Here is a 26,431-nt window from a genome sequence, read left to right on the forward strand (position 1 = left end):
CAGAACATTTCACATGCGTTAGGAGCTGATGCTCCTCAGCCACCTTTATCTAGACGGGCAAGAGTTCTAAAGGCTCCAGCGTGGCAAAAGGATTATGTGGTCGACTTGTAAACGACGTGAGGACACGTCTAGAGGCAAAGTGGGGGTAGTGTAAAGGACTCTTACGGGAGGAAAAAGGGGCGGAGCCTGCCCTTTAAGGGAAGTGACTCCCGAGAGTGGCGGAGGTCCGGGTCGCGGTCGGCAGTGTGTGTGGCGCCACGCGGTAGAAACGCCGAGTGAGAGTGAGCGGCGTGTGTGGGTGAAAGGACACTGTTCTGTGGGTTCAGGGAGAACCTTTTGTCTGTGGCGATTGAGCAACAGAGGAGCTGAGAGCGCGGACGCGCGCTGCGACTGAGAGCTGATTGAGCTGTGGCTGCATGAAGAGGCACAGCTGAAAGACAGACGCTTGCTGAAGTACCCAGCGCGAGGACTTCATTATTGAGCCGGGTCAGTCTATTCCTGGTTAGACTCTTTATTGAGATTTACTCCTATGATGAACTAAGTACTTTTGCTCCCCTTTTCCTTCTCCCTCTAGGTTATATGAGTGGACATTTAAAGTGTGTTTTCCTTTTAGCTATTTTAACTGTAACTTCAACATTAGCTTTTAGCGTGTTTTTGTTATTATAAATTTTTGATAAATTGTGTGGTAAATACTATTTTATAAACCTTTGAGTTACTCATCTCCCGAGTCTTTTAGAGCAATTTAGGAGGGCTGAAATAGAGCTAGGTAGTAACTGAGCGTGAATATATTAAAGGAAACTGTGTGCCCCATCTAGGTGGTTGTGGTGTTACGTAAGGGGGGTTTGATTTTGAGTGGGGGTCATTTTTTGTGGTGGTCTTTAAATGATATGTAGTGCTTGTTTGCATCTGTATATTGTGATGGTGTGACAATATAGATTCCTAGCTCTGGTAGATCTTTTAGCGTCTCCCATCGTTGTGTAAGATAGCAGTGGGATTGCGTGTGATGTGTAAGGTGTGTAATGGTTTTTTGAAGTGTTGGATTCAATAAAGGTGTATATTTTTATAGAAATTCTCTGGGTCCTTCCTGTTTATATACTTTATAAATAGATTTTTAGCCAGACCTTCCTGGTTTATCAAAGGTGGTGGCAGCGGTTATCATAAAATAAATACGAGCTTAAGAGTAGTACAAAAGTACGCTACATGTTTTAAGGACATTACATCAAAGTTGGATCAGCCTGTAGTGTGTTTTTCCACTTTAATTTTATGTGTGACTCCAAATCCAGGCCTCCATTGGTTAATAAATTTGATTTCCATTGATGATTTTTGTGTGATTTTGTTGTCAGCACATTCAGCTTTGTACAGAACAAAGTATTCAATGAGAATATTTCATTCATTCAGATCTTGGATGTTATTTGAGTGTTCCCTTTATTTTTTTGAGAAGTGTAATAACTCAAATGGTTCTTTGAGTTGTTAGTGTTGAGTTGTTAACCTTGAACATCTGTGAAGGAACCATTGAAGCTAAATAGATTTTAGAGCTACATATGCTGCCTTTTATGATGACAACTTTTTCAGAGATGTCCATGCTTATTTCAACTTGACATCATCAAGCCACATACTGCATATATTACAACAATAAAGTGCTGCAAAACTGCATCGATTTGTGTCTTCAGTCCCCAAAATATCACTATGTGCTATTAAAAGGATAGGTGATGTAACACAGTGGAAAACGTGCTCTGGTCTCAATCTTTTTTAAATTGTTGCAGGCATAAAATTTGGAATGATCGTATATATATTTACAAAAAAAATAAATAATTATAATAATGTTATCCTGTCAAGAAGAATTTACTAATCACTGTTTCTATTAGACAAAATCTAGCTGCAGGCTTGCTAATGTTAACAAAATCACAGGTTTCCTTTAGAGCAGCACAATAAATAAAATGTTGGCTTGCTGGCAGACTGTGAGAATTTCTGATGTATCCATTTTTACCACTTTCAATAGCTAACATTAGGGTGTTATGATTTATAACAGTAATTATTTCGGCCAAGTCACTAATCTACACCTACAGAATGTCAGGTTCAGAGTCCAAAACATATTTAAATTTTTCAACTGAGTTGGACATTTTTTTTTCTTTTTCTTTGAGTGACTATACCTTAATTCTGTTTATTTTGTTAAAATATATGATTGAACCAATACAATGATAGCATTTACAAGACATTCGAATAGTGACTGTTTTGGTTTACTTAAGTGCAGAAAATATGTGTCAATAGTGACCATTCTTAATATTACACACAGATTATTAGACTTTAGGGTACATTTACAACAAAACAATGGGATCTATTTGCTCACCCTGAGGGACAAGGATACATTGTCACTTCCTACTCAGGGTGTGGCTAAAATAAGGCTTTGCTTATGGACTAAAACTCCTCCAGTACAGTTCCTAACACTCTTTATACTGTTTTTTCCTTTAATTTGTCACGTTTCTGTATATAGAGAGAGTGGTCATGTTAGTGGACATTTTTGAATGTGTATGTCTTTTCATGTATTTTCAGGAGGAAGTAGACAAATATTATTTTGAACTTCTTGATCAGAACATGACTATGTCAGAGATGAAGTGCTCAAAGCTGCTGTATGATCTGTATCTTGCCAAGTTGCGTCCTATCCTCAGTCTGTCTGATGCTGAAAGACTGGTCCAAGCTTTTGTGTCCTCAAGACTGGACTACTGTAAGGCTCTTCTCTTGGGGCTCCCTAGTAAGAGTATTCAGAGATTACAGTATGTTCAAAACAGTGCAGCCAGGGTCCTGATGAAGGTACGCAAAAATGAGCACATTACACCTGTTCTTCAGTCTCTTCACTGGCTCCCTGTGACTAAGAGGATTGAATACAAGGTTCTCCTCCTTACACACAAATGTGTTCATGGCCAGGCTCCCTCGTACTTAAAAGAACTGTTAGTCCCACAGACACATCTACGAGCCCTTCGCTCTGTGCATCTCCACCGTCTTCTTCCAACCGGAACAAAACTTGGGTGACTGTGCCTTTTGTTCTGCAGCTCCACGCCTTTGGAATGCCCTGCCTGACCATCTGAGGAAGCCTCAGACAACAGATTCTTTTAAAAAGGGACTAAAGACATATCTTTTTAGGAGGACATATGGACAATAAAGTATTATATTTTATTAGTATTATTTTTTTGATTATTATCTTTTAATTAATGTTTTACACTGTAAGCACTTTGGGATTTACAATAAATGAAAAGTGCATTATAAATCCAATGTATTATTATTATTATTATTATAAGGATATGAGTGAACACCTGCAGCAGGGAAAATATGCAAAACCTGGAGGATATGAACTCTACTGTATACACAGAGACAACATAATCACCCAGTACCACAAACAGCCTGACAAAGGAGTCAAGGTAAAAGAAATCTATGGAAAACTGTTTACTCGTCCTCCACTGTTCTAACAACAGAATTTGTCTGTGTAGGATGAGGATGTGTTAGAGATGTTTCTGAGTGAAAGACGTGTGGAAGCAAACTGCATTCTCCAGGCTGACAAAAGACTATCTGAAAATGAGAAAAAGATTCAAGGTAAGATGCTACAATATTATTTTTTATTTATTAATATATTGCTAGGCCCAATAATAGCAATATGTAAATATTACGGTTATTATTATTTTTCTTTTCTTTTCCATAAATGAGATCTTTGTTGGACTGGTACATACTGTACATCCATGAATGATCACTTTTTTCTGCAGCTTGATTGAAACACAGCAGTCACATATGAAGTGCAAAGTTGTTGATGATTGATTTACACTAAGATATGTTACTAATATAAAATAATTAGTTAATTACTAAAGCTTGGGACACAGACATATATGTAAAACAGAAATCAAATTTGACTGTCTAAATGAAGCTGTAGTGCAAGGAAAAGTCTTTAGAATTAAGTTAAAAAGAGGAACGCTGATCTTTATAATTTCTGTTTATTTTTGGTGAGGTCATAGGATATCCACATGCAGTGGTAAAGCATGACTAGCTAGGCACTCAACTCCAGTCATAAACGTAAAAACCACTAGGAAGAAAACACCTTGATAAAGATGATAATGTTAACTTTTGTAGTAAGTACTAATCTAACTTCTCATGCACTTTCAGAAGATGCCCAAAATTACTTTTTGGAATGCCATGTAGTAACTCCAAATGTGCTCACTCTAGAACTGTCATTTTTCAAATTTCCTGTTCCACCTTTCTGGTACCTTAGTAAGTGCTGCACCATTTAAGGTTGATAAATGATAAATTTGAAAAAGGCAGTTCTAGATTAAATATAGCCACTTGGAACTTCTAAAGGCATTTGCTGTTTTACTTGAGACAGACATATTAGCATATAGTTTATCTTGTAGCAGTTTCGCAGTGACTCTTTTAGTAGTGAGCTCTGGTATAGAGCTGCCACAACTGTTTTCCACTTCTAACAAGCCATTTATTAAGCTACTGCCTGTATTCACAGTCAGTGATGTTTTCAGGGTGTCTAGGGTGACCTTTTTCTCACACAATTGATCCAAGCCATTGTAAATCAAAATGTGATTGGGTGATTGCTCTGTCACTGTGTAATTATGTTGATAGTTAATCTAATGACAATCTAATCTGCCGGGACTTCAGTTCAGCTCAAGACATTGTAACCAATAGGAGTGCTCACTTAGCTATTTTAATCTAGAAAACATGGAGAAAAACAATTCCTAGTTGGACAGTTTTTGCTCTGCATTACAAAACATTAACCTGTTTGGGTTACATCTGAAACAATGAAACAAGAGTGGTGCTGTAATATTTGAAGAGTTTCAGTGCAAACATGATTCTATTGAATAAAAATTACAGACATGCATTTGCTTAGTTCCAAGTCATTAGGTCTTCTCTGAAGGCCCTTGAGTGCCTTAAGGGTTTCCCACTGTGTCACAGTAAAGGCCCCTAATATATTTACACTTGCTTTATAAGTCTTCTTTAGTTAAAAGATCAATTTTGACTGATTTTACTGTGTATGTAGGGCACTGTAGGTTGACACAGAATATTTCTTATTTCACATCCTCAATCCCTCTGTCTCTTACTCTACATCTAAAAACACTGGACAGAAGAGAGAGAAAAAGCAGCTCTGATAGAACAGCAGAAAAAGGCAGCAGAGGAGAAACAAATGGAGATGGCACGAATGATGGAGGTGGAGAAGAATAGTCAACAGGAGCAGCTGCTGCAGATGGAGAGGAAGTTTGATGAGGAGAAGAATATGCAACAAGAGGAGCTGAACAAAGCTGTGAATAGCAAACTGGCTGAACAGAAAGACTTTCTCCTGGAGAAAGGTTTCAAGGAGAAGGCTGAGGTTATGGACCAGGAGATAGAGCAGCTTAAAAAAGAGAAAGAAGAAAATTCTTTTTTTTAAGAAGGTTGTAATGCCCCTTGTGGAGGTTGGCAAAGATTTGTTTTCCTCCATCCTCCAGTATAAGCTTGTGAGGACAAAACTGAAAGGCTTGAAAAATAATTCAACTAGTACAATTTAGTCGAGCATCCTGGAGAAATGAGAATGAGAACAAGAAGAGAATAAATTGTGCAGAGAATATGACAGACTCCAGTGTTAGAGGGCAACATCACTGCAGAGTTTAGTGTTATGTGTCATTTATCACACCTGATTCAACCATGGAGGAAGAGAAGGAAGAGTAGCAGTAGCTTAAGTGCTCATATATTTCAATTTACCCCCGGAGTTACGTGTCTTGGAAGCCTCCATCTTTGTTTCATGGGCTCTAGAATTTGAACCAAAACAGCCAGGCTCCACTCTTAAATAATGAGCTTAGAGACTATCCTCTGAAATAAGCCATAAACACATGAAAACAGAAATACCTTGTTTGAAATAAGGCGGAGTCACCAGAGTGAGAGTGTCGACGTTGGTCAAGAGTCAAGCCTGACTTGTGAGCGTGTCACAGTTGAAGGATCTACTCTTATGGAGCTAACTCCCCATCATAACATGTTAACAACGCTGACTGACTCATGACTCAGTGGTCATGACACCCAAAATTGGGCACATGAGGCATGCTTCTAACTGGTGAGCAATGATATAAAGGCAGAGACAAAGTAAAAATAAAATATTTCTTTGAAGTTTTAAATCCCCACAAAAACAAATAATGACTGGAGAAGGAAATGGTGTAATAGTACAAAGAAACAGAGACCGAAACAGTAACAAAGTAAATGTCATTTGTTACTGTACTTACGTAGTTTTTTCATGTAACTGTACTTTACTGAAGTATTTCCATTTGGGTGACTTTTTCTTTCACTCCACTACAATTAAAAGTCAAATATCTAGCAGACGGTTCAACATCAGTGCATCAGCGTAATGCAGATGGAGTATAGTAAGGTAAAACTTCAGTGAAATAGTGTTTGAAGCAATTTTTTATTAAACTTAAACCTCTAACTAAGTTGCAAATAAATCTTAAATGGAAACATTGCCTGTTTGCAACAAGTAATTTCAGAGCCTCTTGGTTCTACCTAATGAACATTATTTGCCTTCAATATTTTGTACTTATGATAATTTTAACAGACATCAGCATCAGACTAATTAATGGCATTCTATTACAAGATTGGTTTACCAAGAGTGACACTGGAGTATTTTCACCTAAAATGAAGCAAGAGTCTTGTTGCAAAAATGGTAACAGGACAAAAACATAATTAATCTTTTAGTACTTTTTCTTTTGATATTCATGTACGTTTGAAGCCAAATACTTTTGCCCTTTCACTCAAGTAGAGGTCCAATGGGAGGACTTTTACTTTTACTGGAGTAATATTTTACCTTGGGTATCTCTACGCTAACTCAAGTACGTGATATACACATATGTACTTTGTCCACCCCTGGAAACAGAAGCTACAATTCTTCTGTTGACCTCTATGAATTCAAAGCATTAGAAGAGGGAACATGCAAATCTCTGCAGTGTTGTGGCCTTCAAGACTTGAGTCTGAATCCAGTGGTTAAAGGTAGACTGTCTGTCATGTAAAAAGTTCTATAAAACTGCAATGCTGTTTCAGCTGCATTTGAATTTCAAAGGATGCCAATCATACTTAGAATGTCAAATCAATTTCTCATTTCATACTTTAAGTATTAATCTTTTACTCCATTACTCTTTATCACTGAACAACCCAGTATAAACAAAAGATAAGAATATCAAGCATGATATGAACAGAAATATTCTGGAGGGAAAAAAAACATATGTCTGGATAATTAATAAGAATGTGTGTAGTATCTGTGTGCACATGCACATGTGTAAGCAGGGACAATGTCTTAGTACCATTTTGAGAATTAAGTACTAATTGTTCGGTAACTTTATGCAAATGAAACATGATATTTATTCGGTAGCTTTACACTCATGAAACATGTTTCTCACTGATGAGCAGTGACATTTGACTGCAAGTCAAAACTGCTTTTTGCTCTTGCCTACCAGATGGCAACCTGGTAAACAAACAAAGACTACAGACCGCTGTGATTTTGTGAGTCTTTTTCTGACACATTAGACATCTGTATACACACACTTATACACACACAGACGTGTTGAAGTGCAACAATAGGGTAGAGTTCATTTCTTGTGATTATGAGTGTACAGAATTATACAATAAAATGAAAGACAATTACATTTTTTGTCCTGTATCCATCTATGTGTGTTCAGAAACTTGGGGTTGGATTAGGTTGGGAGATGTTTTCAGTATGTGGTCACTTTTGATTGGTCAGAATGGGCAAGCTCTTTGTTTTAAACAATATCAGTTGGGTCATGGAAGGGCGAGAAGGAACTCCAAGTTTGTCAGGGGTTAGTCAACAGAGAGTGGAAAGAGCCCTTAGAGAAGAGGATTCTGTGGAGAGACTGGACCTCTGGTGCTATTCCCCCCCCTCTCTCTCTCTCTCTCTCTTAAGCGCACCTAGTGCACTAACATGTCCAGACACAAAAAACAACTCACGTATGCCTCCGTTAATCTGTGCAGTTCATCTGGCAAGTAAATATAGCGCACGATGTACGTGCCTCGCACTGGTTTGTCTTTAAAAGGTATTGAATTCGTACTAAAAGTGAAACTGAAAGAGAACGGGAGAGAGTGAAAGAGGCAAACATATGTCCTAAAAAGGTCAAGAAGATAAGATAAAACACATAAAATGCGTTTGACATCTAGGTATGTCTGGCTAGCTGTTTAAGTATCCAGAGACTGTGCTGTATTATATTATGACTGGGCTGCAAATCCCTGTAGCATACACGACCTCGTAGGGTCGCTAGGCTGCCTGGTCCTCTGTGATTTCTCGGAAAGCCCTACTTTTCCTGAATGATGTGCGCACTGCATCGGTTTTGGGCGGGTCCTATGCTCTGAAAAGGACCTGCTCGCCCTCGCACAGAAACTGAAAAACGGCAGCACTACCAACGAGCAGCACCTGCTTTCCTTTAGCACAGTCACTCTGGTCCGTGCTACAACAACACTTTTCAGTGCGCAGCTCCCCTCCTTACCGCAGCGGCGTAATCACGGTAAGATGTTCTGTTCATTTGATAGTTCATGTACACAAATAGCAGCTTGACACATAAAACTGTGCAGTCTACAGTAATTAAATTGGAAACCAGTTGCCAAATGAGACTTTTTATTCCAACGTCCTGTAATTTTCATGTCAGTTATTTTTGTATAGTGTAGTCCATCCATCCATTTTCTTCTCCGTCAGGGTCGCGGGAGGGTGGGGTGCTGGAGCCTATCCCATCGGGACATCGGGCTTGGTCTCAAATTGTTTTTATTTTTGGTAAATTTGACATATTTGACTTTTAAAATGTATTTAATTTTTAAACCTCCTGCTGTAGTTACCCATGCCGTCGTTGCCTTTGCATGTGTGGTGCGTGCAGCAGAAGCCTAAAGCTTATTTTATGGGCTTTTCTCATAAACTACATCTCATGTAATTTTTTTTGTAAGCAAAAAAAAAAAACATGTGAATTGTGAAAAAAGTGTTTGTATTAACCTGACCACATGTGAATTGCTTTAGCAACTGACATTAAGAAATGTATTTTATTGCATCCTGCCACCTTTGCATGGAGTGCAAGTGCACAGATGATGCCTTAGTTAAGGCCTATAGCATTGAAGCAGTGATTCTGTAAACTAGGTGCTTGGATTTATGTAGCTAAATAGTAAGATTATTTCTGTAATCAATTTTTAATAACTAATGTTTTTGGTATATTTTTTTCCAAACTCACATAATGTACTATAAGGACATGTGTTGCACAATGCATTATACTCAGGGCCGGCCCTTCCGTTAGGCGATGTAGGCAAATGCTAGGGGCGCCATCTGTCCAGGGGGGCGCTCGCGTGCATGTTTTTTTTTTTTTTTTTACAAATGAACAATTAATAAATATGAAAACAAGCAAAGTCCACATAATCATAACTTCATTGTAAATTAATAATTATTATAATAACAACACACAACACCTATCAGAGAAATTTTAAAAGACCCCCCCATTTTCACTAAATAAGCAGGTCTTAATCCTAGTTGATTAGAGACTCTCTACAATAAGCAGAAAGTTGTTCTCTGCACTACTTTATGTAAAACAGTTTTAAAATATTTTTTGTGCAACACCTTTATATTTATTTATTGTTATGCGGTTATATTTATAATTAATTTACTTTTTATTTGTTTCTTTAATACTGGTTTTACTGTTTTACTGTTGTTTTTAAAATAAAAACAAACTCAAAAACATAAAGCTTTGCAGTGTCTGTGTGAGTGTATAAACCTGATGATTGATGATGCAGGGAGCACCAACCAAAATCTCGCATAGGGCACCACATTGGTCAGGGCTGGCTTTGATTATACTTTAACGTTATAGGTTCAGTGCAAAAATATTCAACATGATACTGGAGTACTTATAGTTCTCTGATTTCTTTACAGGGGTCTAGAGGACTGGCAAGTCTTTTGGAACATCACCTTGAAAGGATATTACCACTTTGATCAAGTGGTTCCATTTGTTTGTTGGACTTTCAGTTAAAACAAGGAAAGGTAATAATAAAATATTAAGGAAATAAAAATTTCCATATAATATCATATAGTATCATATAATATTGTTTTACATTGAAAACTACAACAAATAAAATTAGTATCCAAAATTTTAATCCAAAATTATGCACTTTGTTTTTCCATAAAGATTTAATTGGCTAACACTGGTTAGCATTTCTGCTACTGAGTGCTGATTGGTTATGACATATAAAAACTACATCAAATGTGCATTCATATTAAAGGTGGCACCATGTGTCCATGACAGGTTCACGTGGTTCAATATAGTTTAATATTACTACATACTACCCCATAAGCTGGTACAGGCTCTCAAAACATCCTATTTACTTTTAATAATGGCAAAATTTTCTGTTAAGGACATGTAGACTATGACTATTCTGTTTGTAATTTTAAGATGAGACTGTAGTCAGCTTTCTATTCACCGGCTTGTTGTTTGAATTTTCCCATTCCACTTAAATGGTGCAGCAGTTACATTCTGGCGCCTCTGGTGTTATAGAACCTGCTTCACCATTTAAAATGGAACAGAAAAATCTAATAAAAAGCTGAGATCGTGACTTCGATGAGGCTGTGGCTGGGAGTCCAAGAGAGCATAACTGGCCTCGCTCTCCCTGGGTGGGTTGCGGCCCTTCTCTCCCCCAATTACACAGTGTATGCTAGTCAGCTAAGGCGTCTGTCTAATTTAATAGAATTGGCAGTTAGTGTTCTATCCCAGTGTGTGTTTAGCTGTCAAATGAAGTTACATTAGCAGCAGTTCAAAAGGTGGCTGGCTTCATAGGACTCACAAAGGAAGCTGTGCTTGCCTTCACCCTCCTAGCGCTGGTGGTATTGTGTGATTGGGGGAATATATATCCTATCTAGCGTTTATCCTACTTAGGGCTGTGTTCGAATGGGGACAGAAATAGCAGTTGTCCCGCTTGTAAATTGCGCTTGAATGGCTAGCAAAGTGGTATTTACAACTGGCACACTCTGGATTCTAGATGATACACAATTTTATGAGATGTGATGCATAATACGAGCTTAAACCTTTAAGTGAAAAACACTTGTATTTCAACAGTGAATGTGGAAAAATATATACCTAATCCACTTCTATTTCTATCCAGATCTATGTGCTTTTTAGCATGACAAAGAAAAAGCAGGATATATACTCTCCACATCTCTGTGATTTCTTTTTCTATGATATCTATGAACGAGCACCCAAATGGAGTTCAGTCACCATCTGGTATATATAACCTTCCGATGAGCACCACAACATTAGTTCTCTTTAGAAGCTAAAAATCTCTGATCAAAAACATGACTGCAGAACACCAGACAATGTTTTCAATGAATGGGCATAAATGGAGCTAAAAACGAAAAGTTAAAATAGTTTCTAATTTGTCCATGATCTTCCTTTAATTTTAGATTGTATTTCACCAACAGAAGCAAAGAAAATTTACCTGTTTTTCCTTTTTTTGGGTTTTGGGGAGGGTTAAGTGCTCATTGGTGCTGATAAACTGATGTCATGAACATACATGATGCATCCTTATAAAGTCGTATAACTGTATGTCAGGAATTTTACAGTGGTTGACCTTGAAACCAGTAACCGTTAATCACTAGTTAACATATAGGATCACTGGGGGTGCCGGACCACGATTAATGGTGGAACCATAGACTGTATGGGTGGACTTGACTAACCAGGGCCCTGCCTGGATGGGGCATCCTTCAAAAGCCTTGCAGTTTTGGTTTCTAATTTTGCTAAATTTGATATTTTCTGTTTTTATAGAACTAAGTTTTTTTTTGTGATCAATATTTTATAAACAAGCAGCCAGAAAAACACACACAAAAAAAAACCAAACAGACGAAAAAACTACGAGAACTATGTTGAAAAAGCCCAGCACATGCCCATAGAGCTTCCCATAACATAGTACAGAGTCAACAATCATCACAGACATCAAAGTAGCAACACTTCTGACGATAGCAGTGACGGTCAAAGGCACAACCACACAAGAGAAAAACACATATACACCAAAGCAAAAGACATATAAACAAATGAATAACCAAATAGATAAATAAATAGATGAATAAACTACTAAGATACCCTCATATCAGTGAGCAAATGTTGTTATGCTAGACCTAACTTTATTGATGAGTTCTGCTTATCTGCCAATTTCTTGCCCCTATGCATTTTGAGTGAAAATGACAGTATATATATAGTTTAATATTTTTCATTTTCATAATTATATTGATGATTCAATGCTGATTCAATGCTGATTCAATGCAATTGAATCGGCACGGTGGTGCAGTGGGTAGCGCTGTCGCCTCACAGCCTGGGTTCGATTCCCCGGCCGGGTGACCGGGGTCCTCTCTGTGTGGAGTTTACATGTTCTCCCCCTGTCTGTGTGGGTTTCCTCCGGTTTCCTCCCACAGTCCAAAGACATGCGGTCAGGCCAATTGAATATGCTAAATTGCCCCTGAGTGTGAGTGTGTGAGTAACTTTGTCTGTCTGTCTGCCCTGCGATGGACTGCCGACCTGTCCAGGGTGTATCCTGCCTTCCGCCCGATGACTGCTGGGATAGGCTTCAGCACCCCCCCGCGACCCTGACGGAGAAGTGGCTTGGAAAATGGATGGATTTCTCATTTTGCTTGTTATACAATTATTTAACTAATTTCTAGACATTTTTACATGTTTTAAGTGATTTTAGTAACTCAAATGATCTAACTACATTGGCACATAATTTAGCTTGAAACATGCTTGAAACTAACAAATTTATCTGCCAACATACTGAGAAAATTAAACTACAATTACCTAAAGCAAGTAAAAATGCCTGCAAATAAGTGAAATAATCTTAAAATAAGCTTACAATAATATCAAAATTAGAAGTATTGGATATATTGACTAGATTTAAGATTATTTCAATTATTAAGACACAATTTTTGCAGTAAAAGCACAACTTACTTTACTGATTGTTAGCTGTTTTACCCTTAAATGCATAAACACTCCGTTCCTCCATTGCTGAAGCGGCTGACTGTAGCTGTGGCCGTAAGGTAGTTGGTGCCTGTCGGGGCGGTAATCCTCGAACCCGGTGGTGGACACCCCAGGTGAGAGATGCCGTCAAGCTGAAGAAGGAGTCCTACCGGGCATGGTTGGCCTGTGGGACACCAGAGGCAGCTGGCAGGTATCGACAGGCCAAGCGATCTGCGGTTTCAGTTGTTGCCAAGGCAAAAACCCGTTTGGTGTTTGGTTTGGTGAGGCCTTGGAAACTGACTTTAAGTCGGCTCCGAAAAGATTCTGGCAAACCGTCAGGCGACTCAGAAGGGGAAAGCAGTGTGCCACTAGCACTGTATATAGTGGAGATGGTGTGCTGCTGACTTCGACTGAAGACGTCATTGGGCGGTGGAAGGAATACTTTGAGGACCTTCTCAATCCCACCGACACGTTCTCCAGTGAGGAGGCTGAGTCTGGGGACATGGGAATAGGCTTGTCCATTACTGAGGCCGAAGTCGCTAAGGTAGTTAAGAAGCTCCTTGGTGGCAAGGCTCCAGGGGTGGATGAGATCCGCCCTGAGTTCCTCAAGGCTCTGGATGTTGTGGGGCTGTCTTGGCTGACACGCCTTTTCAACATTGCGTGGACATCGGGGGCGGTGCCACTGGATTGGCAGACTGGGGTGGTGGTGCCTCTTTTTAAAAAAGGGGACCGGAGGGTGTGTTCCAACTACAGGGGAATCACACTCCTCAGCCTCCCTGGCAAGGTCTATGCAGGGGTACTGGAGAAGAGAGTCCGGCTTATAGTCGAACCTCGGATCCAGGAGGAACAGTGCGGGTTCCGCCCTGGTCGTGGAACACTGGACCAACTCTTCACCCTCTCCAGGATTCTGGAGGGTTCATGGGAGTTTGCCCAACCAGTCCAGATGTGCTTTGTGGATCTGGAGAAGGCATTCGACTGTGTTCCCCGGGGTATTCTGTGGGAGGTGCTTCGGGAGTACGGGGTACATGGCTCTTTGCTACGAGCCATTCAGGCCCTGTACAAACAAAGCTGGAGTTTGGTTCGCATAGCCGGCAGTAAGTCAGACTCGTTCCCAGTGAGAGTTGGACTCCGTCAGGGCTGCCCTTTGTCACCGATTCTATTCATAATTTTTATGGATAGAATTTCTAGGCGCAGTCAAGGGATGGAGGGTGTCCGTTTGGTGACCTCAGGGTCACATCACTGCTGTTTGCAGATGATGTGGTCCTATTGGGGACATCAGGCCACGAACTTCAGCTTTCGCTGGATCGGTTTGCAGCCGAGTGTGAAGCGGCTGGGATGAGAATCAGTACCTCTAAATCCGAGACCATGGTTCTCAGGCGGAAAAGGGTGGAGAGCCCTCTCTGGGTCGGGGATAGGCTCTTGCCTCAAGTGGAGGAGTTCAAGTATCTCGGGGTCTTGTTCACGAGTGATGGTACAAGGGAGCGGGAGATTGACAGGCGGATTGGTGCTGGGTCAGCAGTGATGCGGGCTCTTTACCGGTCTGTTGTGGTAAAGAAAGAGCTGAGCCATAAGGCAAGGCTCTCGATTTACCGGTCGATCTACGTTCCCACCCTCACCTATGGTCATGAGCTTTGGGTAATGACCGAAAGAATAAGATCGCGAATACAAGCGGCCGAAATGAGTTTCCTCCGCAGGGTGTCTGGACTCTCCCTTAGAGATAGGGTGAGAAGTTCAGTCATCCGGGAAGGACTCGGAGTAGAGCCGCTGCTTCTTCACGTCGAGAGGAGCCAGCTGAGGTGGTTCGGGCATCTGGTTAGGATGCCTCCTGGACGCCTCCCTCGGGAGGTGTCACAGGCGAGTCCACCTGGGAGGAGACCCCGGGGAAGACCCAGGACACGCTGGCGCGACTATATCGCCCAGCTGGCCTGGGAGCGCCTCGGAATCCCCCTTGGAGAGCTGGTGGAAGTGGCTGGGGAAAGGGAAGTCTGGGCTTCATTGCTTAGGATGCTGCCCCCGCGACCCGAACCCCTGACAAGCGGAAGATAATGGATGGATGGATGGATGGATGCATAAACACTTTTTTTTTCTTTTTGGGAGAGGGTCTGGGCACACTACTGTTCCAAAGGTTCAAAATCTGTTGCTACACTCCTGAGTCCTACAAATACACACTGTAGTCCAGTCTACTGTTTCTCTACATAATTTGTTAACCCTTGTTCATCCTGTTCTTCAATGGTCAGGACCCCCCCTCTAGGTGGTAAGTCATTCTAGTCCTGCAGCGATACTGACAAACTAGTGGCCCTGACCATTTATTAATCTGTACTTAAATGGTACGTGAAGCTGATAAAATGCACAGTTAGTATAGATAAAAGTAAGGTATACCCAGTATTGTGGCCAGTGAGTGCATGTTGATCATTACATGCCCACAAATTAGATATGATTAAACAACACTTTTATACACACTGTGTATAAAAAACAATTTATTTAATAATACCACAGACTAAGCGCAATTATGGCTGATCAAACGGTTGTCTAACATATTTACAATAAGTTTTATGCTGTTCTTCAGATGGCAGAGCAAGAAAACATCATGTGCAGAGAGCCTATGCCAGATCCCATCTGTATGGTGGACAATATAAATGGGTCACTGCATGTAAATACTGGAGCTATTGAGGACCTGTACAGGATTAACCAGCCAGTGGTGGTGGTGTCTGTGGTGGGGCTCTACCGAACGGGGAAGTCTTACCTTATGAACCGCCTGGCAGGAAAACATACTGGTAAGAACAATCAAGAAGAAATGTTGAATGTTGAAAGATGTTTTCAATGTGGAATTGATTTCTACAGTTTACAATGTGACAAGGAAAAAGGTACTGTGCAAATACAATTTTTGTTCATCAAGGTACAAACAATGTAAATGTATCCCTCAAGGTACAATAGTGGTTTTGAGCTCCAACTGTATACCTTAAATACGTTTTTTCCCCAGAAAAGAAGGTACATATTTGCACTTTGATACCTTAAAGTTTATAAACAGAACAACAAAATTAAATGTCTGGGCACATGACAGAGTATATGAAGCCAATGCATCTTAAAAAAAAAGAAGAATGTATGAACTTCTATTTCCCAAAAGCTATCCGAGCTTTGTTTTTTGTCGCAAAACAAGTTTGTGCAGCTATCCTGTCTTTCAAACAGGCAGGTGTGGCAATTATAGTAAGCTGCTGTAATTCAATATTACTAAGTTACAATTGTCTGTGGTTGTTTGAGGTTTTGCCTTGGGCAGCACCGTCGAGTCTAAGACTAAGGGCATCTGGATGTGGTGTGTACCACACCCTACTAAAGCAGATCACACTTTAGTGCTCCTGGACACTGAGGGACTAGGGGATGTAGGCAAGGTAAGCATACAAACTCCACATGAACACTTTAGCCATAACATCTTCCTCCTGAAAACACATAAAATATATACTGCTCAAAAAAATAAAGGGAACACTCAAATAACACATCCTAGATCTGAATGCATGAAATATTCTCATTGAATACTTTGTTCTGTACAAAGTTGAATGTGCTGACAACAAATCACACAAAAGTCATCAATGGAAATCAAATTTATTAACCAATGGAGGCCTGGATTTGGAGTCACACACAAAATTAAAGTGGAAAAACACACTACAGGCTGATCCAACTTCGATGTAATGTCCTTAAAACAAGTCAAAATGAGGCTCAATATTATGTGTGGCCTCCACGTGCCTGTATGATCTCCCTACAATGCCTGGGCATGCTCCTGATGAGGTGGCGGATGGTCTCCTGAGGGATCTCCTCCCAGACCTGGACTAAAGCATCCGCCAACTCCTGGACAGTCTGTGGTGCAACGTGGCGTTGGTGGATGGAGTGAGACATGATGTCCCAGATATGCTCAATCGGATTCAGGTCTAGGAAAGGGACGGGCCAGTCCATAGCTTCAGTGCCTTCATCTTGCAGGAACTGCTGACACACTCCAGCCACATGCGGTCTAGCATTGTCCTGCATTAGGAGGAACCCAGGGCCAACCGCACCAGCATATGGTCTCACAAGGGGTCTGAGGATTTCATCTTGGTACCTAATGGCAGTCAGGCTACCTCTGGTGAGCACATGGAGGGCTGTGCGGCCCTCCAAAGAAATGCCACCCCACATCATTCCTGAACCACTGCCAAACCGCTCATGCTGAAGGATGTTGCAGGCAGCAGATCGCTCTCCACAGCGTCTCCAGACTCTGGCACATCTGTCACATGTGCTCAGTGTGAACCTGCTTTCATCTGTGAAGATCACAGGGCGCCAGTGGCGAATTTGCCAATCCTGGTGTTCTCTTGCAAATGCCAACCGTCCTGCACGGTGTTGGGCTGTGAGCACAACCCCCATCTGTGGACGTCGGGTCTTCATAGCATCCTCATGGAGTCGGTTTCTAACTGTTTGTACAGACACATGCACATTTGTGGCCTGCTGGAGGTCATTTTGCAGGGCTCTGGCAGTGCTCCTCCTGTTTTTCCTTGCACAAAGGTGGAGGTAATGGTCCTGCTGCTGGGTTGTTGCCCTCCTACGGCCTCCTCCACATCTCCAGGTGTACTGGCCTATCTCTTGGTAGTGCCTCCAGCCTCTTGACACTACGCTGACAGACACAGCAAACCTTCTTGCCACAACTCGCATTGATGTGCCATCCTGGATGAGCTGCACTACCTGAGCCACTTGTGTGGGTTGTAGAGTCCGTCTCATGCTACCACGAATGTGAAAGCACCACCAACATTCAAAAGTGACCAAAACATCAGCCAGAAAGCATAGGTACTGAAAAGTGGTCTGTGGTCCCCACCTGCAGAACCACTCCTTTATTGAGTGTGTCTTGCTAATCGCCAATATTTTCCACCTGTTGTCTATTCCATTTGCACAACAGCATGTGAAATTGATTGTCAATCAGTGTTGCTTCCTAAGTGGACAGTTTGATTTCACAGAAGTTTGACTTACTTGGAGTTATATTGTGTTGTTTAAGTGTTCCCTTTATTTTTTTGAGCAGTGTACATTCAGACCATAAGACAATAAGGACTTCGAAAAGGCATGAGTCACTTTATTTTCACATATCTACAAAACAGTAACTTTACAGCAAAAACAAAACTTTCTGAACTTCAAAGTGCCCTGTAATCAAACAAGATTTACTTCCATGTAGCTTCTATGACTCTATTCCTTGTGAAATTTTAACATAGTGCAAAGAGCAGCTGGCATTTTCAAATTCAGTAAAATAATGAAATAATGGAAGGTTTTTCCCATGACGATATAAAGTATTGCCACCTTGCGTCTTCTAGGGAGACTCTAAGAACGATGCCTGGATCTTCTGTTTGGCTGTTCTGCTCAGCAGCACTCTGGTCTACAACAGCCGTGGTACCATTGACAACACAGCACTGGAAAAGCTGCAGTATCCTTCATTTTAGCCCACAGAAAAATAACCCTAACACCCACATAACACATAACTATAGTTACGGCACTGCTACTGTAGCATTTTAACAAGACCTTAAATACAACCTAATCTCAACCACTTATGTTAAGGATGTTAAAAAGTTTCTTTCCAAAAAATAGATGGAGGTATGCATACACATTCTATACACTAAACACAAGCACTCTTCATTGACTCATTGATACATTTGAAACCTAAACCCAAATACAAAGTTTCATTTTAAATTATTCCTGAACACATTGTAGTTATGTCACTGAGCTTGCAGAGCACATTAGGATCAAGTCACCTTCACTAGCAGGAGCTGAAGATGAGGATGAGCAGGGCGACTCTCAGTTTGTGCAGTTTTTCCCAAATTTCATTTGGACAGTGCGAGATTTTGTTCTCAAGCTGGTGATTGAGAAAAAGGGTCAAGTCACTGAGGACGAGTACCTGGATTTTGCCCTTCAGCTGAAGAAAGGTAATAATAAGAAACATATTGTAAAAAACACTGGTAGGACAATAGAAGAAGGGACACCAGGGAAGGGACATCTCTCAGCTTCCTTTGGTAATTTGTTGAATTTAGATTTGGGATACTGAATCTATAGTACCTGATTGTATCCTTAAAGACAAAACCAGCTCTTATTAATGTGTTTTCCAATGGCCATGTGAATCATCTTGGAGGTCCTGAGGACCATGTTTGGAAATATCGTTCTACATCTTTTGAATACAGCAGTTATCCTTCACATGGTTTGAAAATTTCAAGAAAAAAGAACCAATATAAATGTTCACATTAACTTACATTAAAAGTAAGAAATCTTTAGTGCTCTCCTCTAAAGCTACCATTTTGGGGATATTTGTTTTTGTTTGGTGAACAACAATAAGCCTTTAGGCATACAGAACAAAGACAAGGTATGGAAGACAGCTTCAATAAAGCTCTTCATAGAGCAAAGCTGCACTTTAGTTCTTTATTGAGTTATATACATAGCTTTGTTCAGATATGCAAATGCAAATGCAGAAAATCTCATATAACCAAAATGTCTTATTTGTGTCAAAAGTATACCAATTATTTTCTGGCCTTGCTTGTGGACTATAATACTGAACAACTTAAGGGAGTAATTTGAAACTATTGGGGTAATAAAAGCCTTGTTAAAATAAAACCTTTCATGTAATCCTTATATTTCTGCACTGTTTTTGCACTGTTTGCTATTTATCTTTTATTACTGCACTGGAGAAGTAGCCCGATAGTGTTTCGTTATACTTTACTACTCTGTATTGTATAATGACAAAGTTGAATTTAATTGAATTTAACTGAATATTTACCATTGTGGAATCTTCACATATAAAACTAAAAGAATTGCCTTTTTCCTTTCTTTTTTTACTCTTGCTGCAGGCATGGGCAAGAAAGAAAGCAATTATAATCTTCCACGTCAGTGTATTCGAAGTTATTTCCCAACCAGGAAGTGCTTTGTGTTCCCATTGCCAGCCTCCCAAGACAACATGGCTCACCTTGAGAGCCTGGACGAGCGTGACATCCGGCCAGATTTCCTGAAGGTCACACAGCGCTTCTGTGACTATATCTTTGAAAAGAGCAATGTAAAAACACTTAAAGGAGGACACAAAGTCACTGGGAGGAGTAAGAGCTTTAGCACAATTCACTTTTAATCTAATTCTATATTCACACACTTTTGTTTGTTCATCTAATTAGTTAAATAACTGCACCTGCAAACCTGCATAACAATCCTGTAACTTTGTGTATGTGTGTGTTATCAGTGTTTGGTCATCTGGTGAGGTTGTACGTGGATACAATCTCTAGTGGCAACGTGCCGTGTCTGGAGAATGCTGTGGTCGTAATGGCACAGATAGAGAACCAGGCTGCTGTACAGGAAGGGCTTAAGGTGTACCAGAGTGGAATGGAAAAGGTTTCTCCATTATTTACTCACTTGATTTTGCTAAATATGTTCCCAATTACACACACTGTAAAGCCTCCTATGTTCATTTTACTCAAATTATTTGAGGTAACTTGATATCTTAAATGAAACAAAGTTTGAAATTAAGCTTTTCCTTTGTCCATAATTATACATGGAGTTGAATACATGCAAGCTTTTAACAAAATAAACTATAAAGATACATCACGAACTGTATTGTTGCAGAAACTTACAATTAGTAGATTATTGTATTGACCACAAATGTGGTGCAATAAAAAAGAAAAATGTTTTTAAAAGTTTTAAGGGTTATCTACTCTTATATATTCTTATCTTATATACTCTTATGTATAACTATGTTGACAGTAATTTAAATGGTTTTGTTACAAGTAAACTCACTACTAAGCAGAAACGTTAAACCACTAATGGCTGGAATACCTAAATTTGCACAGTGCATCCAAATAAATATGTAACCATGTGAAAATAGAAATCAGTTAACTCACTAGAAATTCTGGGTGACTACATCTCATACTCTTTTTTTATGGTTTTCATGAGTTTAACTCACTTGAATTTTCAACCAGACAGTAAAAACTTGACTAGATTAAGTGATAGCAACTTATTGCAAGAAATTAAGTAGTTGTAACTTGATTATATAAGTACAAATAATGTTACTGGTTTCCTTTTATGACAATACATGAAATGTAGTTGTAATGCTATAGGTACAGTCTATATTTCTTAGCTTTTGCTCATTTTTGCTCTCAGAGTAACATATGAGTTGACACTTAGATAATGACTTTCATTTTTCTACAATATTCAAATGAAATTATGTAGGTTGTACAATGGATTACATCAACATTCAATTTACATTTTGTATTGACAGGTTTGTTTAGATTTCAAGAAATGACAAAAATGTGGGAAAAGGTCATTTGCATTATGCTCAAATGTACTTTTGCAATAAATGATTAATAAAAAAAAAATCACTTTCTAACTTATTTATGAACACAAATGTTGTATAAAGTTGAGAACTTCTGACAGAATTTCTTTCAAGAAGCAATACGTGAGAAATAATTATATTGGAATTAAAATATGCTTTTTGTTAACAGCAACTTCTAGGGGTTAAAAAGGTTACCACCCAACCACTGACAGAAACACTTAACAGATATACAAAAAATAAACACTTTGTTTTAGAAATATTTTCATAACATATTATATGCTTATAAAAATCACACTCTGAATCTGTAATGATGTATCACAGGTGAAGTTTCCTGTCAGCATAAATGAGATTGCTGCTGAACACCAGAAGCTTAGCAACATGGCCACCACTGAATTCATGAGGTGCTCCTTTAAAGATGAACAAGGAGAGTACCTCAGGAAATTAACAGTAAGTTAGTCATTTGAAAGTTTGAATATTGTGTATTCATAAAGTTTATTCCTCCCAACCCCCCTTATCTTTGCTGTAGTTACAGCATCAGCTCTTTTGGGAAGGCTTTACACTAATATATATATATATATATATATATATATATATATATATATATATATATATATATATATATATATTTGAGTGTATTGAGCTGCAGAAGCATTAGTGAGGTCAGGTACTGATGTTGGATTAGTTCTGAAGTGCCACTCCTACTCATCCAAAATATATGTGATGGATAGGCTCCATTGAGGTATCAGAGAAAAAGTGTCATGATCTGCTCTCTGAACTGCATGAAGAGATGAATAAGAACCTGCAGCAAGGGGTTTACACAAAGCCTGGAGGATACGAACTCTATTGTAGACACAGAGACAGCATCATCACCCAGTACCACGAACAGCCCAACAAAGGAGTCAAGGTAAAAATGCTAGGAGGTGGTCAAACTAGGATCCTCTCTGGACCTGACAAATTCTGCAATAAGCTAAAACTTTTGCAATATTGTACAACCTCATTTCCAAAAAAATTGGGACACTTTCATGTCATGTATCACCCAAATCATGTAAACCCTATATTTCATTGGTAATACTTCAAAGACAACATATCAAATGTTGAAACTTATAAAAAAGTAAAGATGAGTAGGGGTTCACAACTCTGTGAAAAACTGCACGATCAAATAACATTTCTCAACATAAATTAGCAATGAACTTTTGCTTTTCATTATCTACTGTACATAATAACATTAAAAGATTCGGAGACTCTGGAGGACTCTGTATGCAAGGCACAAGCCCAAAAACCAGTATTAGCCATGATCGTTGGGCCCTCAGGCAGCACAGCATTAAAACCAGACATGATTTTGTAGTGGAAATCACTGCATGGGCTCAGAAACACTTCTGAAAACCATTGTTTGGGAAAAACTGCATTCACAAATGCTAATTAAAACTTGTAAATGCAAAGAAGAAACCATATATAAATAGGATCCAGGAAAGCTGCCACCTTCTCTGGGCCCAAGCTCATTTAAAGTGGACTAAGGTGAAGTGGAAAGGTGTTCTGTTGTCCAACAAATCAACATTTGAATAAACTTATTTGAACGAACTATTATGAACTTATTGTAAATCATAGACACTTTGTTCTCCGGGCTAAAGACCATTCGGCTTGTACAGCAGTGCATAGTTCAAATGCTGGTATTCATGTTATAGGGGTGCAATAGTGCACATGGCATAGGTGATGTGCACATCTGTGAAGGCACCAGTATTGCTGAATGATGTATATGATGTGCATGCAACATATGCTGCCATCCAGATGATGTCTTTTCAGGGAAGGTCTTGTTTATTTCAGCAAGACAATGTCTAACCACATTCTGCACATATTACACCATGGTTCTATATTAAAAGCGTCCAGGCACTAAACTGCCTGCCTGCAGTCCAGATCTGTCACCAGAAACATTTGGCACATTATAAAATGAAAAATACAGCAAAGGAGACTCTGAAATGTTGAGCAGCTGATATCCTATGTTAAGCAAAAATGGGAAAACATTTCATTTTCAAAAATTAGTCTCCTCAGTTCCCAAACAGAATGTTGTTAAAAGAAGAGGTGATGAAACACAGTGGTAAACATGGCTCGTCCCAATTGTTTTGGAACATGTTGCTGGCATCAAATTCAAAATGTTAATATATTTTTCAAAAAACAAAATTAGCACTTTATTGTATTCTGTTTCATTTACATTTTGCACAGTGTCCCAACTTTTTTGGAAATGGGTTTGTACATTTATGAGATGAACAGTATCTCATAAAAATGTGAGGACACCCCTCACATTTCTGCAAATATTTTAGTATAATCTTTTCATGGGACAACACTATAGAAATAAAACTTGGATATAACTTATAGTAGTCAGTGTACAGCTTGTATAGCACTATAGATTTACTGTCCTCTGAAAATAACTCAACACAGCCATTAATGTCTAACACAGTGAACATGTCCAAATTGTGCTCAAAGTGTCAATATTTTTTATATTATTATATTTTTATATTATAAAATGTTCATAATATTATTATCTAGCACTGTCTTAACCCTATTGGGCATGGAATTTACCAGAACAGCACAGGTTGCTACTGGAATCATCTTCCACTCCTCCATGATGACATCACGGAGCTGGTGGATGTTAGACACCTTGCGCTCCTCCTCTTTCCACTTGAGGATGCCTCACAGGTGCTCAATTGGGTTTAGGTCTGGCGACATACTCGGCCAGTTCATCACCTTTACCTTCAGCAAGGCAGCGGTCATCTTGGAGGTGTGTTTGGGGTCATTATGGAAAACTGCCACATGGTGCAGTATCCGAAGGGATGGGGATCATGCTCTGCTTCAGAATATCACAGTATATGTTGGAATTCAAGTTTCCCTCAATGAACCACAGCTCCCCGGTGCCGGCAGCACTCATGCAGCTCCAGATAATGATGCTACCACCACCATGCTTGACTGTAAGCAAGAGACAGTGACGTGTGGTCGACCCTGGCGAGGCCTGTTCCAAGTAGAACCTGTCCTGGACATGACCTGCTGCATGACCTTGGCCACCGCCACTTTGCCATGAGGTGCCATGTTGAATATCCAGTGGCCAGTATGAGTGAATATTTGGTTAGATGTCAATTCCCAAATTGATATGAAGCTCAAAATTAGTAGAAGAGTGGGCTAAGATGGACCAGAGACTGGTGTAATCCTTACACATGAGACAGAATTGCCACTTGAATGCTTAACCAGGTATTCAAGAATAGGGGTTGAGGGCAGCCTATGACACCTATCACCTTTAAGACTGTATTTGATATGCACTTTGAATTCTGTTGCAGACATTTTCTGAGAACCGTGTGTGTGTGTGTGTGTGTGTGTGCATTTGTTCCCTCTGCAGGCTGAGGATGTCTTGGAAGAATTTTTAAGGGCCAGAAATGTGGAGGCACACTCAATTCTCCAGACTGACAAAAAACTGACTGAAAACGAGAAAAAGATTAAAGGTAAATTGGCTACTATTATGTTATTAAAGTTTATGTTAGCTGTAGTTTATTATTTATTTTACATAATGGAGACTTTGAGTTTAAGCCTTTGAAGCACTAAAAAATCTATTAGTATTACAACATATTGCTTGGAACCAGAAGTAGAATGCAGAATGCAGTCAATACATGTAAATAAAGAGCAACTATAATGTTACTTTGGTATTAAGTAATAGGACTATTCAAGGAATAAGTATCCTGAAATTAAAAAATAAGACAGAAAGAAGGCTTACGGTTTTACCAGAAAAGATATTATTCCATTCGTATTTCTCTTGCTTCCCTTCCTTCTCTTTTGCTGTATATAACAATGATTGGCAGAAGAGAGAGAAAAAGCAGCTCTGATAGAGCAGCAGAAAAAGGCAGCAGAGGAGAAACATATGGAGTTGGAAAAAGTGTTGCAGGTGGAGAGAGAGAGTCATCAGGAGCGGCTGCAGCAGGTGAAGGAGAAGTTTGAGGAGGAGAAGCGTTTGCAGCAGGAGGAGCTAAACAAAGCTCTGGAGAGCAAAGTGGCCGAGCAGAAAGACCTCATGGAGAAAGGCTTCAAGGAGAAGGCCAAGCTGCTGGGCCAGGAGATAGAACAGCTTAAAAAAGAGAAAGAGAGTTCTGGGAGTGGCAGCATTTTTAAAGATTATGTCATGCCTATTGTGCATGCTGCCACAGATACACTTTCTACATTTCTCCAGTATAAACTTTTGAGGAAAGCCATAATTTAACCCACCAGACAAGTGCTTTGTTAAAAAAATGCAATGTTACATTTACACTGTGGTTTTGCTTAATTTTGCATTTTATTATATTGTCGCTTTATAGTTTTGTATTTATTTTGTGTAAATGTATTGTTCGTCATCCAAATGATGCATGTGCACTCATGCCTTTGTCTTAATATTTTCGCACCAGAGAAGTAGCCTTAATGTATTTGCTATACTCTACCCCTGTATATGTATAATGAAGTTAAATTAAATTTTAGCTTGAATTCTTCTTAGGTGTACCATTTTCTTAAAGGCCTTTTTCTGATATTTGCTGAGTGTGTTGTGCCACTGATTAATCTGATTATAAATATTTCCTAGTATGAAAATGAGTTTTTAATAGTGTTTGTAATCATTATGTATTGGATTAAATTCTTGTGCACTTGTTCTCTTGTTCATCTTGTTACCTTGTTCAGATGTTCATCTGTGCATTCTGCAACCATGATATACATTCTCTGCTGAAAGTATTGGAAGATCTTTTGTTTTTACTGTACACTAAAGACAAGGTTTGAAATAAAAAGATTTTACATTTTTATATTTAGATTTGTTAAATAACTTACAACATATCACCTTTTGTTTGAACCCATTTTTCAAATGAGCAAAAATACTGGAACTGACAAGAGTTTCTTGTTGGCCAAGTGTGCCTTGTTAGACCGCTACATTTAAACACGTCTAAATGTCTCTTGGTTTGAGGTTTTGCCTGTGAAAACTGCAACTGTTAAAAAGGATAAACCAATGTGATGTCCAAAGAATGAGGGAAAATTGATGAGAGTCATTGTACAGGCATTAGGCATAAATAAACAGAACAATTTGGAATATATTGAAAAAGAAAACACTGGTGTACATCAGACATCAAACAGGTCGGCCAAAATACTTCTAGTATGACTC

General features: G+C 39.3%; 1 protein-coding gene across 5 annotated transcripts; it reads left to right on the plus strand.

The window, feature by feature from the left end:
* Positions 1–223: 223 nt before the first annotated feature.
* LOC108428338 (guanylate-binding protein 2-like) lies at positions 224–26,078 on the plus strand. 5 transcript variants are annotated; one of them, XM_037531010.1, is made up of 14 exons: positions 224–486; positions 3,483–3,585; positions 5,112–8,516; positions 8,705–8,779; positions 9,914–10,021; positions 15,544–15,751; positions 16,236–16,363; positions 18,296–18,405; positions 18,690–18,901; positions 19,814–20,056; positions 20,194–20,342; positions 21,601–21,726; positions 24,662–24,764; positions 25,119–26,078. In XM_037531010.1, exons 6-14 carry the CDS (start codon positions 15,544–15,546, stop codon positions 25,511–25,513), a joined length of 1,674 nt encoding a protein of 557 aa, XP_037386907.1. In that variant the 5' UTR covers positions 224–486; positions 3,483–3,585; positions 5,112–8,516; positions 8,705–8,779; positions 9,914–10,021; the 3' UTR covers positions 25,514–26,078. The 5 variants fall into 5 exon arrangements, with proteins under 5 accessions (XP_037386907.1, XP_037386906.1, XP_037386909.1 ...); XM_037531009.1 differs by lacking the exon at positions 8,705–8,779; XM_037531012.1 differs by lacking the exon at positions 8,705–8,779 and having other exon boundaries at positions 18,720–18,901.
* Positions 26,079–26,431: the final 353 nt, after the last annotated feature.

Source organism: Pygocentrus nattereri, chromosome 19 (assembly GCF_015220715.1).
Source record: "Pygocentrus nattereri isolate fPygNat1 chromosome 19, fPygNat1.pri, whole genome shotgun sequence".
NCBI lineage: Eukaryota > Metazoa > Chordata > Actinopteri > Characiformes > Serrasalmidae > Pygocentrus > Pygocentrus nattereri.

Excerpts from the sequence above, each read along its gene's own strand:
- LOC108428338 (XM_037531010.1), top strand. The coding sequence starts at position 15,544 with ATGGCAGAGCAAGAAAACATCATGTGCAGAGAGCCTATGCCAGATCCC. Across the intron at positions 16,364-18,295 it reads GACTAGGGGATGTAGGCAAG|GGAGACTCTAAGAACGATGC; the intron begins GTAAGCATACAA and ends TGCGTCTTCTAG. Across the intron at positions 20,343-21,600 it reads ACCAGAGTGGAATGGAAAAG|GTGAAGTTTCCTGTCAGCAT; the intron begins GTTTCTCCATTA and ends GATGTATCACAG.